The 18,566-nt window shown below is 51.0% G+C and overlaps 1 protein-coding gene across 1 annotated transcript in view; it reads left to right on the top strand.

The window, feature by feature from the left end:
* Positions 1-18,566, top strand: part of Gli2 (GLI family zinc finger 2) — a 227,026-nt gene that overhangs the window by 47,354 nt on the left and 161,106 nt on the right. Inside the window, exon 2 of the mRNA XM_052200812.1 lies at positions 7,379-7,545. Coding sequence (XP_052056772.1) covers positions 7,410-7,545 — 136 coding nt within the window. The 5' untranslated portion in view covers positions 7,379-7,409. The remainder of the gene's footprint in view (positions 1-7,378; positions 7,546-18,566) is intronic.

Here is an 18,566-nt window from a genome sequence, read left to right as displayed (position 1 = left end):
AGGGTCTCTCCAAATAGTCCTGGCTGTCCTGTAAATTACTGTAGAGACCAGGCTGGCCCCGAGTTCCCAGATATCTGCCTGCTTCTGCTTCACAAGTGCTGAGATTAAAGATGTGTGCCACCATGCCCAGCAAGCTCCTTGCTTTTTAATTGATAAAGTCACTTTATTATCCATTACAAGAACTACTGTGTGCCCCAGAACACAGACGGTGCTCTGCAGATATGAAGTTTCTGCACTAAGCATTTGCATAGTGATGTCCTGACTTCCCTGTGTGAGTTTTATCTTCTTCTTCTTCTTCTTCTTCTTCTTCTTCTTCTTCTTCTTCTTCTTCTTCTTCTTCTTCTTCTTCCTATTATTATTCACTTTTTCCATCCTGCTCATTGCCCCCTGCTCCTTCTGGTTACCTCTCCCCACATCCCTCTGAAAGTCTTCTGATTGGATGTCTCCTGTCCCCACTGGCTATCCCCCCCCTGCCCCCCCACTCTGGCATTTCAAGTCTTTGCAAAGCTAGGTGCTTCCTCTCCCACTGAGGTCAGACAAAGCAGCCCAGCTAAAAGAACATATCCCACCTATAGGCAACAGCTTTTGGGATAGCCCCCCATTCCAAATGTTAGGGACCCACATGAAGACCTTAGGTAAGCTGGTTTCCTCTTGTTAACCTAGTGTCAATAGCACTGCCCACAACAGACATTACCAGATAAATACTGCATCTTCCATGGCAGACATCCTAAGTTGATGGTGGCATCAACTTGTATACGATCTAGCATAACAGTTCCATGCTGCCCTCCACCCAGCACTCCTCAGGGAATTGTCAGCAGGTCATAGATGCTGAGACCTGCTGGCTGCTCTGTTCTTGTTAGAACTAAGTCTTGAGGTGAGACTAGGAGGAGAAAAGGGTGCTTGCTGAGTACCCTGAGAACATTCCTGTGTTTAGTTACACTCTGTGCCAGTCATGAAATGCTGACAGCCTGTGCCCAGGCGAACAGAAAGAGTAACAGATAAACAAGCAGGGCAGAGGAGCCGTCGTTGTGGGGGTCATCAGAACAAGCCAGAAGCCCTAGCCTAGCCCAGCATTCTAGCTCAGCTAGCCTGGCCTAGCATCCCGGACAGAGGAAGCAGCATGAACACTCACAGACAGTGGTAAGCTCAAGTGTAGGATGGTATGGGACAGCGACCTTGGTCGGAAGAAGGACCTGGGTGCCGCCAAGGGATGCAAACTCTGCTCTCTGAGCGTACGGTGGCACTGGGATGGCCTTGGGTCCTTGAAGCTCAGTTTGTTCTCAGCTGAAGGAGCTTGGACTGTTCCTGGCCTGTTTGCAGCCTGCTCCCCTGCTGAGGACTGTCCTAAGGAGTCTGTTTTCTCTTCCCAGGGCAGAGACCAGCCTTGTTTTCCCTTCCAGCTTCAGAAATACACAGCACTGTCATAGCCCGTCAGCCCGTCTAGGTCTGGCGGGCAGGCTACGCCGCGCATCCTTGTTTGCTTGCACATATGGCCTCACAGTGTGGTCCAGCCCTCTGCTGGGAGGGGTACCAGGGAGAGACTGCGGCCCTCTGGGTGCCAAGCCCCTGGAGAGGAAGGGGACCTGACAACGGGGATGGGGTGGGTGGTTGGGGTCTAGGAAGATTCTATCTTACCAAATGCTGCTGTAGTGTGTTGTGTTCTCAGGATCAAGCTGGGGAGACTGAGGCTGGTCTGTCGTCAGAAGGGGCCTCGGTAGAACTCTGTTCTCCTGTCCCAGACAGAGTCTCTCCTGTGGCTATGGAGACTCTGCCTGCCCAGCTTGAGAGAAAGGCTCTGCTCCTCTGTTTTACAGATGGGGAAATTAAGACTTGGGCTTTGTCCAAATGCATGTCCCTGCTCTGGTGTCCACAGTCCCTGTCCTTCCTGTAATGGTGTCACCTGCTTGCCTGGGTTCCTAGAACTGTGCATTAACTACCCTTGGGGTAGGGTTCTGGGTCCTGAAGTCCGTGGTGTTGGTGGGACAGAAAGTCTGAATGATCAGGAAGTGGAATCGGCCTGTGTTCCCAGGGAACAGACTGGGGTGAGAGACAGTGGGGGCTGGGATGCTTTCTAGAGTCTGGGCCAGAAGTGCTACCCGCAGCCTTTAGGAAGAAGGAAGCCTTTCTGATACTCATCTCAGGAAGCGGGCCTACCCATCAGGCCCTTGGGGCCCAACCCCTGCCCAGCCAGTCAGTGAATTAGGGTTAATTACCACTTTTCCTAACACCAGCTCTCTAGCCCGGGGGGCCTTGCAAATCCAGGAGCTTTTGTACTTGGAGAAAGAAATTCAAGGGGCTAGAAAGGGGCAGGTGCATCGCCTTGGGGCTGATTTTTGCTTGGTGTGACTGCGAGCTGCTGCAATGGGTCATCTTGTAACCTGCAGGTTTCTGGGTAAAGCTTGGGCTGAGGAGTCCATACGGCAGGCTGGCCAGGGCCGGCTGTGGAAGTGATACCCAAGGGATTCTGGAATGCCTGTCTTCTCCAGAGCCCTGCTTGCTCTGACACTTCCGGCCTCAGCACTGTGTGGTTATTCTTGACCTGCTTGCTCCCTAGGCTGCATGGCTAGCCCCCTTCCAGCCCTGTTCATGGTTTATATCGTTTGATATGAAAATCAAGTAGGGATAGGCATGTGTGCACAGAGCCCTAGGCCGGATCGCCAGCACTGCACAAATGAGGCTGGGTGGTGCAGTTGGGAGGTGAAGGAAGGAGGATCAGAAGTTCAAGATCATCCTTGGTCGCATAGTGACTTCCAGGCTAACCTGGGCTACACGAGTCTTTAAGAAAGAAGCCGACAGAGAAGGTGTCCTATTGATGAGATGGCGCACTAGTTCAAAGCACTTGCCACCAAGCCTGATGATCCGAGTTCAATTCCTGGCGCCTATAATGGTCAGAGAGAACCGACCCCATAAGTTGTCCTGGGACTTGCACAGACGTGCATGTGTATGCACATACACTAAATAAATACATGTCCGCAGTCAAGGCAGCGTAGGTTTTCACTAGCTCTTGTGTGTATATGTGCCTATCTGATCTCTATGTGTCTTTGCACATGTGTTGTGGACATGTCTTGCACATGTGAGTGCATGTAACTCCTCTGACAGCATATATGTGATGGGTATATGTGATGTGTTAAGTGAGACCATGAGTGCATAAACATGTATGTATGTATGTATGTATGTATGTATGTATGGCTGTGTCCTTGCACACACAGATACCTTTGCACGCAAATAGTGCAGCATATGTTAGATATGCTGTGCGCATGCATTCCCGTGTGCTCGTGCATGTACGTCGGGGCACGCATGCTGCCTGGCTGAGATCAGAAGGGATGTGAGTGTGCCAGGGCCTGCGGTGGCTGTGTTGGCTGGGAGGCCAGGTCCTGCCTTCCTCCTGGAGGCTGATTTCACCCCAGGAAGTGCTCCTGTGTGTGACTCACTCGCCAAAGGAGTTCAAAGCAGCCAGGTGGTGGGAGGTCTCCAGGAGTCCGGGCTTCGGGGCGAGTGCCTCATTCTGATTATCAGTGTATTCGTGCCAGTCCTGGAAGGCTCTTTAACCTGGCCTGTGCCGTGGTCCCTGCAACTCCTCGTGTGATTATCATTTGCCTGCGTGCCCTAACTGATGGAATGGGAAGCTCACCAAAGACACCACTTTACAACAAGTGCAGCAGCTGCAAAGGCGCTGTGCTGGCGATGGGCTGACACTTGGGCGTTCTCACTGCTCGCCAGGTGCAGGGTTGGAGGCGCAGCGTCTCCCCAAGTAGGAAGCCACGCTGAGCAGAGCTGGTGTTCTGTGCTGTGGAGGATGATGGTAAACAGGTTCAGCATACTGTGCTCATCACCCCGTTCATCTGTAGAGGAGACACCATTTCCCGTTCTCTCCATCAGCCATGAGGGACCCGAGTATCAAACTCGGGTCCTTGGCTTCATAGTGAAGGCTTTCCCCGTGGACTCGCTTTTTTTTTTTCTTCTGGTTCTAATGAAATATTTAGTTCATAAAGTCTTGTTTCAAGTGTTGCTTAGAAATTACTTGGAGACCGACAATGATCAATAGACGCTTCCCTCGCCGTCCTGGGCATGCTCACAGGACAGAACCTTTGAAGAGCTTCTTGCTCTGTGCTGTGTGAGACAGGATCTTTGCATATGCCCCAGGCTGCCGTGAACGCGCAGACCTTTTAACTTCCAGGCTTTGGTTCATGCCTGGATTCACAGACATGCTTTCCTACGTCCTGCATTTGTGGTGTGTCTTTAAAACTTGGAGAGCTGGGGAGATGGCTTAGTCGGCAAACCGCTAGCTGCACAAATGTAAAGGCCTCCGGTTGGATTCCCAGCATCGCTCAGCAGCACACTGCTATAATCTGAAACCAGGCAGGGGATCCCTGGGGCTGACTCACCATCAGTCAGTTTATCCAAATCTGTGAGCTCCAGGCTCAGTGAGAGACCCCATTTCAAAGTCATCATCTTTATCCAACCATGGAGTGAGAGAAGACATCAATGTTGACATATGGCCTCCACGTGCACTGCCCCCCCCCCCCCCGTGAATGCACACCAACACATGCACAGTGTTTTCTTTGCACGTTTTGTGGGTTCTCCAGTCATATGTCTGGATGAGAGATCTCATGGAAAAGCCCCAGCGGGCCTGAGACCAGGGTAAAATCTCTAATGGAATGGGGCTGTTCCCTAGCACAGGCCCTGGTTCCCCTTGGTGTAGCAGATCCCTGTGGAATGTGCGGGCATTTCCAGAGCTGTAAAAGAAAGTGGGGGCTGACTCTCCTCCCCTGCCGTGTTCTGTGGCTCTTAGACCCTTCTTTGAAGAAGCTTTTGTGTTGCCTGTGGGAATCAACCCACACACACACATTCACTCACCCAGCCAGTACCTGCGAAGCCATGCACAGACCCCCTCCCTGCTGTTCCCAGGTGGTGGGGGAGGGGGTCACACCAGGACATGGGTACAGTGGTGACTGGCTGTCCCCAGGAGTGAAAGCATCTGCTTGGGACCCAGGGTGCTTGGTGTTTACCCCGAAATTGAGCTAATCCCATTAATTCCTGTGAATTGTGAAGACTCCTGGCTCTGTCTCCTGCCTTCCTCTCCTGTGGCAGAGGTAAGGGGAGGGTGCTTGGTGGCAGTGACTTGCATGGTGGGTGGGGAGGGGTGCCCCCTGAATCCCAGGTACTTCTGTGTGCTTCTGTGCTGTTCCTTTTACTCAGAATCTGCTGCCACAGCCTGAGTTGTTGCCACATGTCAGGGTAGGACAGAGCGGGATGAGCTGCCACTGCAGTGTCACTGCCTGGGAGTAAGGGAACAAAAGAGGTTCATTTCTCACCGTGCTCTCTCTCTCTCTCTTCTACCCCCTCCTCTGACTCTTCAGATCTCCAGGCCCTTGTCAACAGGGCCTGGTCCTCTTGCCAGAAAGATAAGGGATGCCCAGGGAGCCGGCCTCTCCCTCTGCTAGAGACTGAGTGGACCAGAGCCCAGCAGAAGGAGCTCCAGTGATTCAGTGGCCTAAGAATGTTTGCTGCTCTGTCAAAGGAGTTCAGTTCTTAGCCGTTAGGCTGGGCAGCCTGTAACTCCAGCTCCTAGGGGGTCTGAGGACACCTCTGGCCTCTCAGGACACCTACACTCATTCTTGGCAGACACCTGCGCATAAACATCATTTAAAATATTAAAAGTGAAGAGCTAAAAAGACCCCAGCAAGACACAAGAGGAGCGCCAGCCTTGGGGGGAGGGGGCAGGCCGATTGCATTTGTTTATTTGTTTGTTTATTTATTGATAGTGTCTCTGTGTAGGGAGTATACCAATTACATCTGTCTGTCTGTCTGTCTATCTATCTATCTATCTATCTACCTACCTACTTACCCACCTACTTACCTAGTGACAGGTTCTCTCTCTGCGTAGCTGTCCTGGAACTTAACTATGTAGATTATGACCTTAGATTCACAGAGGCCGGCCTGCCTCTGCCTCCTGAGGGTTAAAGGCGAGCGCCACCATTCCTTGCTCTACCGGTTAATCCTGATCAATAACTCAGTGGGATTTCGAATCACCTAGGAGACCATGGGCACACCTGTGAGAACGTGCTGATGTGGAGTGTCAGGCAGACTCATAACCCGGCTGTGTAGGCCTCCGACCGTGGACTGTCCGGAGCAGGGGGCTTCCTGGGGAAGACGGCATCTTAATGGGGTTTTGCAGGCGATGGTAAAGTGTGTTCTTGGAGAGGCACCACTGGCTGCTGGGCTGCTTGCTCCTGAGTGCAGGGATGCCAGCCACAGCCCTAATAAGGGAAGTGAGGCGACGTAAGGACAGCCGATATGGTGGCGCTTGTGGCCAGGCTAAGGGACAGTAAGAAAAGGAGGCTCCAGCAGGTGGCTGGTGACCATTCTGGTAGCAGAGCCCCATAGTAACAGATATTATTATTATTATTATTATTATTTTTATATGCATGTAGCTTACATGTATGTAGTGTCTGACTTCCTGTGGCCAGTTCTCTCCTGCCACCTTTATACGAGGTTTCTTTGAATAAACTCAGGCTGTCACCCTGGTGCAGCAAGGTAGCTTTATCGGCTGAGCCATACTCCTGGCTCTAAAGCCGGCAGGGTTTTAAAGGTTTTAAAGATAGCTTAAGCCAGGCCTAATGCTTATAGTACCAGCCCTGAGGAGTCAGAGGTTCGAGGATCAGGGGCTCAAAGGTCATCCTTGGCTACAAAGTGAGTTTTAGGTTAGCCTGGGCTATGTAAGCCCTGATAGCAACCGTTCTTGTGGTGACCCTCAACCACAAAATTACTTTCATTGCCACTTCATAACTGCAGTTTTGCTACTGTTATGAATTGTAATGTAAATATGTTTTCAAATGGTCTTAGGTGACCCTGGAAAGCGTCCTTCAACCCCAAAAGGGTCCAGCAAATGATGATAGTGATATGAATATTGAGTGAATGAATGTATGAATGAACGAACATCTATACGAGTCAGCCAACGAAGGAAGGGCAGAGGCAAGGTGGTCTGGGGCCGTTCTTGGAGAAGTCTGTTGTATTTCTGTTTTTTTCCTAGACTCTGGGATCTCTGCTCCAATTTCATTTCTCCAGGTTAGATGGCTCTCTGCCCCTGATGCTATCATTAAGAACATGTTGCTGTTTTTTGTTGTTGTTGTTGTTATTGTTTTTAAATCCAGGTTAAAAAAATAAACAAACTAAAATGTTCAGCTGTTGTCCTTGTGGCCATTTGGCAAGCAGACCCGTCTCAGTCTCAAGAGTCTCAGGATGATGATGTCAAAATTTCTAAGCCTTCCCTCCCAGGGTTAAGAGTGTGACCTTTGGTGCTGTGGGCCTGGGCTGGTATTTCCTGGCTGGGGTCGGGTGCAATGTCACGGCTCAACACCTTTGTCCTTTCCTCCAGGGTCTGCCACCAAAGAGTATGAACCGCTGAGATGGAGACCTCGGCCCCAGCCCCTGCACTGGAGAAGAAAGAAGCCAAAAGTGGTCTCTTGGAGGATAGCAGCTTCCCCGACCCAGGGAAAAAGGCCTGTCCTCTGGCGGTGGCCGCAGCTGTGGCAGCCCAAGGAGGTACACTTTCTGTTTTGCACACGGGAGAGCAGCAGGGGTGTTTTTCACGAGGTCATTAGGATTTAATGAGTGCGCTGGCCCCTGTCATCTGCGAGGCATGCTGGGTTTATGGAGGGCAGTGCCTCTGCCCCAGGAATCCCAGTCCCCGAGAAGGTGGCTTGTAGCCTTCTTCTGCAGAGCTGGTTATCACAGTCTAGTGGTTGAGGCCTGAGCTGGGAGAGGAGGAAGGGGGGGAAGTCGTTCTGGGCAGCTGCCTGGCCACCCTGGGGTGTGTTCAGCTGGCACCGGGGAGAGAAATCCTGAGAGCTTCTTGCCTCTTGCCCGCTGAGGACTATTTCAGAAGGTAATTGTCTGCCAGTGCCTGCTGGCTGTAATTAGAGGGTCAGGTATGGAATTTACTATCTTAGGTGGATTTCTGGCCAACTTAATTACAACAGAAGGGACTCCGCGAGCCACAGTCTCTCATTTCACTGTCCCTAAGAGAGATGTTCTCCGGTTTCCACTCTCTGTGCCAGCATCCTGGTTGGGTAGTTTGGCGGGAAGGTGAGACCTCCCTTGTCACTGGGCTGTCCATCTGGAGGCCACACAACTACTCTGTCTCAGAGCAAAGAAACAGATTTATTTTCTATCCCTTTTAATTCAAATGCATTTAGTTGTGCTCTGATGTTTTCTTGGCCAGGCCAAATACCCAAGGGGTGGTGTTCAAGGAAAGGGCTTAGATTATTCTCCCCACCCCTGAGTGAGGCTGCATATACAGTTTAAGGACTGTACTTGGAGTAGCATCAGGGCCTGAACTGAGATGAAGCCAACCTTGAGTTACACGGGTTGTTGACACTGTATTGATTTTCTTCTCTCTCCAAGAGTCTAAGTTGAAAATAATCATCAATTCATAAGTGGGAGGTATGAGGTAAGCCTCGAGCACCTCTGGGGACAGGGTCTGAGTTTGTGGGCCTGATGTGGAGGCTTAACCCTTAGGTCAGGAATGAGGAGCCGCAGCCCAGTAGGTCATCCAGCCAGGGAGGTATAAATGGAGACACAGTACAGTGGAGTGAATTCCTGGGCAGTGACGGTCCTCAGATTTCCTCTTTGCCCTATTCTGAGGCGGAGAGAGTTCCCAGGGCTATCTCCCACCTGTCCTAGGGACTATGTAGGGATTTGGCCTTCCTCTATCAAACAAGCAGAGCCATTCCCTGCCCTGTCACAACAACAGAGAGTAGATGCAGGCAGTAATTAGGACATAATTGAGGGGAGAGGGGCCCTATGGCATCAGACCCAGTTGTCCCCGTTGAGGCCAGCGACAGCAAATGCTTGAGGAGTTTTCTGCTGGGAAAGAGGCCGAAGTGTGGAGCACAGCCACCCCGAGGAAGACCAGCTCCACTCTGACCACCCCATGCCCTCTCGAGGGTCTTCCTTAGGGAGCTTGGCTGTTGAGGTTCAGCACATCAGACATTTGTCACGTAAGCAGATGGTTTATGGTCTGCGGGAGTCTCAGGCCAGGCGCATGCACTAAGGAGCTGGGGAGTGGGGGTGGGGGACCCAGGGATGTCTTCTTCCATTGTACCTGCTCCCTGGACAGCTAATCTGGAAGGGTATCCAGGAGTCTGGGAAGAGTAGCTGTGCCTGTGTGTTAAAGGGGACACACTCGATCTGTCTCTACTGAAGGTGGGCTAAAGGGGAGGGGCAAGAAAGCCCAGTGGTACAGCCCCAAGGATATCGCTGGGGACTTCTATGTTAGCTGCGGTCCTTGAGATCTTAAAACCAAGTCGGCAAGATGCCTTTCCAGGTGAAGGTGTTTGCTGCTAACTCAGATTGCATCACTGGGACCCATGTGGTAGAAAGTGAGAACCAGTTCCTGTTGGTTCTGACCCCCATATATGCGTGCATGTGTCCCCTTAAATAAGTGTAATTAAAACTTAAGAAAATAGTTTAAGATTAAATTAAATTCTTCATGACAGAGCAAAGGTTCTGAGAAAAACACCTCCTGTGCTCAGACCCCTAGGGCCGGGACGCCCCAGACCGGTGGCTCTCAATCTGTAGGACATGACACTTTGCCGGGGATCAGGGGGTGGGGTGGGGGGCGGGGAGCAGCGTTGAATGGCCCTTTCACAGGGGTCACATATCAGATATCCTGCATATCAGTTATTTACAGTATAATTCATACCAGTAGCAAAATTACAGTTATGAAATAGCAATAAAAATAATTTAATGGTTGGGGGTTGCCGTAACGTGAGGACGGCATTGGGACAGTCGAGATGCTCTGCTCTGTGGCATCGGAAATGGGCTAACTCCCCAGGAGTGTGCTCTATGCCAGGAGATGAATTTGAGAAGCAGGAGCCAGTCATAGGTAGCTGGCATGGGCTTGCTTAGGGTAAAGATGTTTGGGTTCATCTCTGGGTCTGGCCAAGTCTCAGTGTGGGGGCCCAGCTGGAGGCTGGTAAGGACATCTTCAAACGTGAGCAGTGTAGGGAGACATGTACGGTCGATAAGGAGTGCGACACAGATGGTGGCTGCTGGAGCCAGACACGCTTGCTTAGCCTCTGAGGCACGCACTCCTCTCATGCTCCTCTCAGCTTGCAACCATGTGTGCGTATCTGTCGTGAGAATGCATGGGGTTCAAAGGCCTGGGGCATGGAAAGTGCCGCGGGTGGGGGTGGCGCTGTAGCCTGTCTGCTGGGCTGAAGAGGTATGTCCTAGCTGTGTGTAATGTCTCAGGTACATAATGAACTGCAGGCGTAATGTGGGGCCCACGGGTGTGTGCTGGCAAATTAGGTAAGCACTCTGTCTCCACCCACCAGGAGACTAGTTAAGCCTTTCTCTGCCCCTGCAGTGCTTCCATTTTACCAACCTTGCCATAGTCTTCCTCCCATCCACTGCTCAGGGTCCCTCTGTCTGTCCTGTCTTTATGCCTTCCTCTTGCCCCCCTGGATGCCTATTGTCATTACGGCGTTTTATCATTACTACCTCTGTCACCAGCAAGCATGACAGCCATTCCTCCAACAGTTGTCTGCCGAGCGACGCCCTCATTTCAGGCGTGTGCCACGAGGTCTGTAGTGGACAGCTGCCCCTGCTGCCCTGAGCTTCCAGGCTGTGACAGTCAGTGGATGCTGGCCCTGTCCTGTGGTAGCGTATGTCCCAAGGCCTTGTGGACAGCAGGGAACTTGCCGAGTACCCAGCTTTCCCTCCCTTACCTGTCTTTCTCTGTGGGGCCACACACAGGCCGGGGTGCACTCAGGTGTGACTAAGTGGGCAATTATTCTTACTTAAGTGATGTTCAGGATTGCTGCTGAAACTGCACAGAAGCAGTTTTATGGCCCAGCCACACGGAACAGCTTGTTCCCGTCGGACTCTTTGCAGGGAGTGTAGTGCTTCTGTCCCCGGCAACTTGGCTCGCCATGAGACGAAATAGTGACCCTGCCCCCATGCAACCAGAGGTGTTTTGAATGGGTTCTGAACGTTCTGGAGTATTGGGGTACTCAATATGGGGAAGGGGTGATGGAGGTGCTTCCCTATCCAAAGCAGTGTCTGTAGGTTAGAACAAGCCTGGTTATGGGTCAGTTGGGCTGGGTCTCGAACAGACAGCTCCAAACCCTATGGATAATAGGATGTGATTATCCTATCTACACCTATCCATGAGCTTAATTAATTAATTTAGGGAACACAGCTAGTATTAGCTACAGTTTGAGAGGCTCCTGCTCCTCTTTATCCTCTGGGCCTTCGCTATGCTGAGTGGACACATCCATCGTCCTTCTGTCCTTCCTTCCCTCCTTCCTCCCTTCCTCCCATCCCCATTCTCTCTCTTCTGTCCTCCCTCCTTCTCCCCCTTTTATCTTAGGGTTTCTGTTGCTGTGATAAAACACTGTGATGTGGAGAAAGCCAAGATACTTGCTACTTTCAAACCTTAGTCTACACACACAGCTCTTTGCTGTCTGAGTAACAGCACGCTCATCTGTCCTTAGCGAGGTCTCTATGCTGTGGTAGAGGACCACAGACAACGCACAGCTCCTAATCTATCACTGAGGGAAGTCAGGGCGGGACCTCAAGGCAGGACTCTGCAGGCAGGAACGGAAGCAGAAGCCATGGAGAAATGCAGCCTACTGGCGTGTTCTTATACCACCCAGAACTACCTGTCTAGGAGGGACGCAGCCCACGGTGGGCTGAGCTCTCCCGTATCATGAAAGTGCTGTCCAGCACAGTCTTATGGAGCTGTGACCCCAACCTTCCCAATGCTGTGACCCTTTAATACAGCTCCTCATGTTGTGGTGACCCCCAACCATAAAATCATTTTCGTTGCTACTTTGTAATTGTAATTTTGCTGCTGTTGGGAACTGCAGTGTAAAATGCCTGTGTTTTCTGATGGTCTTCAGTGAAACCTGTGAAAGGTCCTCTGACCCCCCCCCCCAAGGGATCTCAGCTCACAGGTTGAGAACGGCTGTTACAGAGCACACTCTCCATCAGGATACCCTCTTCTCAGGTACGTCTATGTTTGTTTCACGTTGACGAAAGCCAGCCAGCACAATTGACTCCTTATCGGCTTCACACACAAAATGACACTTATTAAACCGCAATCTTTTCTTTTTTTTTTTTTGCTTAACCCCAAGATCTCATTATTAATATCACGATATAAACACACTATAACTTTTAAAGTACCACAGTTTAAAAAAATGATAATTTAAAAGCCCAAGTTTTCTTTAAAAATCAAACATCTCTTTAGAAAATCTCTCCACGGCAAATTAAAAAATAACTTACATACTTGCTAACTCCAAGAGGGAAGAACCTCAGGCCTAGCTACGTTTAAATCAGAGCGAAACCGAAGTCTGACTGTGTATAGCTCAGCGTCAGAGTTCTGGGACCCAAGCTCTCCTGGACTCCGAGGCCTTGTGCGGCTTCCCCTCTCTGGCTCTGCCATCCCCAGCACACATAACACACCTCACAGGCTCAGGCTGCTTACCTCCGGCTGCTGTTCTCTTTGCTGGTTATCCCATGATACCCTCATCTCCAAGACGCTAGGTCTCCTGGGCTCTCTTCTGGAACCCTAAACCTGCCACATGGTGCCAAGCCTCACCCCCTCTTCACGACTCCTTCAGTGACTCCTTCAGTTCTGGGGTTTATCAGCTTCAACCGAGGCAGCAAATTCATCAATGGCCTCGCCAGGCCTCTCACAGGGCCAAGACTCAGCTGCTCTCCACAACGCCTTTGTGCTTTCAAGGAACCAGTAGCACCTGAGAACCCGGTGGAGACACACTGCAGAGGATTTGGCCTGAAGGACTCTGGTCTCTTCATGATCACAGCTGATTCTTCAGCCCTAGCTGACCAGTTATTGGTTTTCGCAGCAAAGTAAAGTTTTAATTTTAGTGTTTCTGGTCTTTTGTTAATAACAGCTGATTCTTGAGCCCCAGTTGACCAGGATCACAGATTATTAATTCAAAATATCAAAATAATAGTTCACGAAGAGTCTTTGAGGGACTATCAGAGTTCCTCCTGGACCATCGCAAGCCCAGCCTCCATCCCTTCCGCTGCCTTCTGCTTTATTATGTGACCCCACAGTTCATTCTGCTCTGAACATTCAATGCCTTTTCTACCCAAGGACCTCCCACCATCCTCCCCAAAACATCAGGCATGTCTCAGCACATCCCAGGAGCCTGGCACCAAATCTGCTTTAGGGTTTCTGTGACTGAGGGGAGTCAGGGCAGGGCCCTTCAGGCAGGAGCAAACGTAGAAGGAGGAGCCGTGCCCACTGACTTACCCAGCCTGCTTCTTCCACCATCTGCAGGATTGTTACCACTCCCCGTGGGCTGGGCCCGCCCACAGCAATCATTAATCAAGAAAAGGACAAACAGACTTGCCTACAGGCCAATCTTAGGAAGGCATTTTTCCAAATAAAGATTCTCTCTTCCAGACCTAGCATAGCGGTCCATACCTACAATCCCAACACAGAGGCAGAGGCAGAGGCAGAGGCAGGTGAATCTCTGTGAGTTAGAGCCCAGCTTGGTCTATAAGGACAACCAGAGCTGTATATACTGAGACCTTGTCACAGCCAAGCAAGCAAGCAAGCAAGCAAGCAAGCAAGCAAGCAAGCAAGCAAACATTTCCTCTTTGCAGGTATGTGTAGGTTTGAGTCAGGTGGACAAGAGCCAGGCAGCACCCAATCCTCCTCCTCTGCCTCTTTGTTCCAGTTTAAAATGCTTGGAATTTTCATAAGCTATGCCTGTATATAATATCTCTTGACTCCTTCCTCCTGTGTATCCACTCCTGTGACCCTTTCTCGTCCCCTCCCTCCCACTGAACCCCTTCTTCCCTGCAAGCTCCCCACTACTTGCATACCTTTTTGCACATGTGTGATTTGCTGAATTAAGTTAGGGTTGCTAGCTTAGCACAGGTGGGGTTAGTTACTGACGCATGCGGGCTTCCTCCCAGGCGGCCACCACCCGCCAGCACCTCCACTCTTGCATCTTATTGTGGATTTTAAATGGGCACAGAGCTGTGCACGTTTGAAGTTTTTCCTGGTTGCAGAACGAGGAAAAACAAACAAACAAACAAACAACAAAACCTCCCAAGGTCAAACAGTTGAAACCGCCCATGGTACAGATTTGGAAACTGAGGTCCAGAGACCAGGCATGCCGGTGGCCACATGGTTATATCATTAGTCCCGGAGAAGGACATACTAGAAAGTCTCATTGGGTTGTGCACAGCTGTCCCTCAGCCTGGGACCCAAACCTCCCCTCCCCAAATTGACAGTGTTTATGTGGTGAACGATTTTCTGACGTTTGGTTCTGTCAGGACTAATTTCAGCATTTCTAAAGCTTGGTGGAAATACAGCCTCATTACTCCAGTGCCAGTGTGTAGTTTACTCTTCGTATATTCTGAGGTTTATCATTTTAGTCATGTTTAACACGGCTGCACCAGGCATGCTCTATTAAATCCTGCTTCTTTTACATTCCTGTCCGGAATTATTTATTCGGAACAATTTCCACCCTATCAAAAGACACAGCTAATGCTGTGTTTTAATGTGTTATTTACACACAAAATAACCTATTTACAACTCAGTGTGCGCCAGAGGGAGAATGGATGGGCCCGTTCCCTGCGTTCTGTTCTATCGGGCTTTAACAATCTGGAAAGCTAATAGAACCATTTATCATGGGTGGGGAGGGGTCGGATAATTTACTTTATGCTTGTGGCCAGGTCCCACTGCCTCTGATCTGGGGAACATTTGGAGGATAATGAAGTCGAGCCTGGCATCTGAGTGGGTGTGAGGGTGGTTTGTGTGTGTGCGCAGGGTGTGGCCTGGGTGTGGTGATGGGGGTGACCCTGCTTCCACCCTCTAAGAGGTTTTCCAGTGACTCCCAGGGCATGGCGATGAATCCCATATGGGGCGGCAGGGGTGGGGTCTTGGCAGGAGGGGCAGTGTCTGGGCTGGGTGTCTGCAGCTGGAAAGAAAGAAGGGTGATCCAGCAGAGCAGTTCTTGAGAGCTCACGGACTTGACAGTAGCCAGCGGACACACATAACTCCTTGGTGGGGGTGTGGCCTAGAGAACGAGCCCTAAATGGAGTTAAGGGTAGGACCCTCAATTGTCTGCATTTATTAATTTGATAGTATGTATTCTTTCATTTATTTAATTTTGTGTGTGTGGCACATGTACATATTTGTGTGTATGTGTACATATGCGTGTGGTGTATACGTCTACACACTTGTGAATATGCATCTGTGTGGTGATGTTTTTGCACATGTATGTATATGTGTGCACATGTTTGCATGTGTGTAATGGGATGCACACGCTTGTGGAAGCCAGAGGTTGACACTAGGTGCCTTCCTCTATTGCTTTCCTCGTTAGTTTTGTGAGACTTGTTTCCTCGTTGAATTTGGAGCTCACTAAGTCAAGAAGATGAGCTGACCATCCAGCCCCAGGGATCTTCCTGTCTCTGCCTCCTCAGGGATCAGGGTGGAGAAGGGGAATCCAGGAAGTAGAGCCCCTGGTCTCTGTTCCCAAGAACTTACAGTATCCACAAAGAAAGAAAGGCAAGAGTCCCCTTTGTCTGGCATATGTGCGTATCACCCACTGCAGTGTGGCCTTGGAAAACAGCAACAAGGCTTGGGGGACACCATCACCTGCTGTCCTCTACCCTCTTGTTCAGTTTTCCGCTAGGAGGTCTACACACTCCGACCCAGTTTGAGGAGTGTGGGTCCACTATGGTGATTAATCTTGATCGTCAACTTGACAGGATCTAGAACCATCAAGGAGACAAATCTCTGGACATGTCTGTGAAAGCGTGACTGTATTGAGTTAACTGAGGCGGGAAGTCCTGCCCCAAATGTGGAGCTCCCCATTTCATAGTTTGGAGTTCCTGAGTACCAGCATGCACTGCTCTCCACTTCCTGACTGTGGATGCAGTGTAAGCAGCCACCTCCTGCTCCCACCACTGAGCCTTCCCCAAGGCGATGGTCTCTACCCTTGGGATGTGGGCCAGAGTGCACTCTTCCACCCTTTCTGACATTACCTTCATTCAGTATTTGTCAGAGACACAAGTAAGGTAGGATTTGTGGAGTGTGGCCTGCACATGCTCCCTGAGGGCCAGTGGAGCTGGGAGCCCCGGCTTGGACCCTCTCCCTTGGGGACCCACCATCGTCATCTCAGGCATCGACATCTGCTCCCGTGGAGGGCCAGGATTTATAAACAAGGAGGGTGGCGTGTCTCGGCAGCCCCTAGCTATATGTACATATGTATGTATGCATGTACGTATGTTGCATGTATGTATGCATGTACGTATGTATGTATGTATGTATGTATGTATGTGGATGTACGACAGACAGCCGTTGCTGCTCCAAGCGCCGCTGTTCTCACCGGCCTGTGATTATTAATCCAAGAACCGTTTCCTCAGAGTAGCATGTGCGTTACTGATAAATATTTGAGAGCGAAGGAAGCTGAGTCTTTGTCGTGAGTGGCAGTTCACACGTGGTGTATCATGACACGTAACTCAAGGAACGGTGTGGGCAAAAGTCCTGGGGTCTGCGTGTGCTCCAAGGGTCTGAGGCCCAAGTGCCGAGAAAGGAATCCTAGCAGAGGAGCTGGTTTTACCGTCCTATGGCAAGGGCTCTCTTTACGCCTGACCCAGGCACAAGCTCACGTCAGAGGCTGTGTCCAGTGGTCCTTCCTGGGTATGTCTTCCAGCTGGGGCCAGCTGGCCCCCTCTGCCTCCTCCTAGGCCGGGGAGCCCTGCCTAAGAGCACTGTCCTTGGCTGGTTTCCTGTGAACAAGGCTGCCCAGCAGGCCCTCCCTGCCTGTAGGTGATGAAGATGCTGTTGTCTGGGGGGAGGGGCTGGGAAGTCTGTGACCCTGGCAGTTAGTGTGTGTTCCTCTGCCACCTGACCCCCACTCCCACCCCCGACCCCCGTTTCAGAGTCAACATTTGAGCTAAGCACATCCAGCCCTCAATCTTTTGGGCCACAGGCACCCCTGGCTAGCTGCGAATATGATCCAATCCTGAATTGTAACTTGAGAGATCACCAAGTTTATTTGTCTTTATGATTTCATCTGCTGTGTGGCTCAGTTGAGCAGTGTGAACTCTGTAGGTGACAGTGAAGTGGGTGCTTGAGATTTGAACTCAGGACATCAAACGTATGCAGCAAGCACCTTCGCTCCAAGAGCCATTTTCCTAGCTCACCCCTTCCCCCACTGGACCATTTAGAACAAAAGAGACCCCAGATATCCCGGTCCTGGGGATAAGCCTGATTTATAAGCAGTCACAGAAAATATACATGGGAAGACAGACACGCGATGTGGCCGTTGTAAAGATAAGTAACGGCAGTTTCCGAGCCACTTAAACCCTTCCCTTTGGGGTATGAAGGGGTCTCTGCAGACGGTAAGTCTTTATCGAGAAATGTTTACTCATAAACAGACACCTAGAAGCCCGGGAAAGAAAGCATTCAGCCTTTTATGGAGCCCCAGCAGGCTCTGCAGTAGGAGCTGCAAATCACCTGCCGGGCTGGCATCCATCCATCCATCAGGTCCCAAAGTTGGGGGTGGGTGGAGCATCCAGCCAGACTCCAGAGGGTGCCTGCACCCCACCACTCCACCTCCCCTTCCTCCTCCCATGCAGGGATCTCCTTGCCCCATCGCCAGCTCAGCTGTCTGCTGTGGCTCCCAGGTATCTGAGTTCTTTGGTCAAATCTCAAGCACCCGCTTCACTGTCACCTACAAAGTTCTTTGTCACCAGCCTATGACTTCAAGCCTCCTATTGTGCCTCCAACAAGATTTCTTTGTTGGTGTGTGTGTGTGTGTGTGACAGGTGCGTGAAGGTGCACGTGTGCATTGGAAGCTAAAAGATTGATATTGAGTGTCTTCCCCAGACACTCTCTCTTTCACTGAAACTGGGGCTCACTCATCTGGTTAGGCTTGCTGGCCAGTGAGCCCTAGGGATCCCCGTTTCCGCCTTGCCAGGGCTGGGGTTGTGCCAGCATGCCTGGATTTTTATGTGTGTGTTGGGGCTTGGGCTCTGGTGTTGTTGCTCGCCCATCAGGCCTTGTACCCACGGAGCCGTCTCCTCAGCTCCCCACATGGCCCTCAGGCCTTGTACCCACGGAGCCGTCTCCTCAGCTCCCCACATGGCCCTCAGGCCTTGTACCCACAGAGCCATCTCCTCAGTTCCCCACATGGCCCTCTTGCAGCTTTCACAGTGTTCCCCAGGTGTCTTTCGTTCCTTGTTCCAGGAGAGCTGTCCAGACACCCTCTCCATGTCACTGTTACTAACTCGGCCGCTGTGGGGTGCAGACTTTACACCTCCTCCCAGCGGGGCCGCTCTGGGTAAATCTCCTTTTTCTGCTTTTGATTATTAATTTGGCTGTTTTAATGGGTTTCTCCAGGACAGATGGCATACTTGCCTTCAGGAATAAGCTGGAGTCTGTGAGGACACTTGGAGGTTGCCTCAGTCTCCCCGGGCCTCCCTAACACCGCCCTGGGGGTCTTCACAGTACTTCCCAGGGGTTCCCCTAGAGAAGTGGTTCTCAACCTGTGGGTCATAGCCCCTTT

This window comes from Apodemus sylvaticus, chromosome 12 (genome assembly GCF_947179515.1).
Source record: "Apodemus sylvaticus chromosome 12, mApoSyl1.1, whole genome shotgun sequence".
In the NCBI taxonomy this organism is placed as follows: Eukaryota; Metazoa; Chordata; class Mammalia; order Rodentia; family Muridae; genus Apodemus; species Apodemus sylvaticus.
The sequence above is the reverse complement of the archived record's forward strand: the minus strand, read 5'-3'. Positions and strand labels throughout refer to the sequence as shown.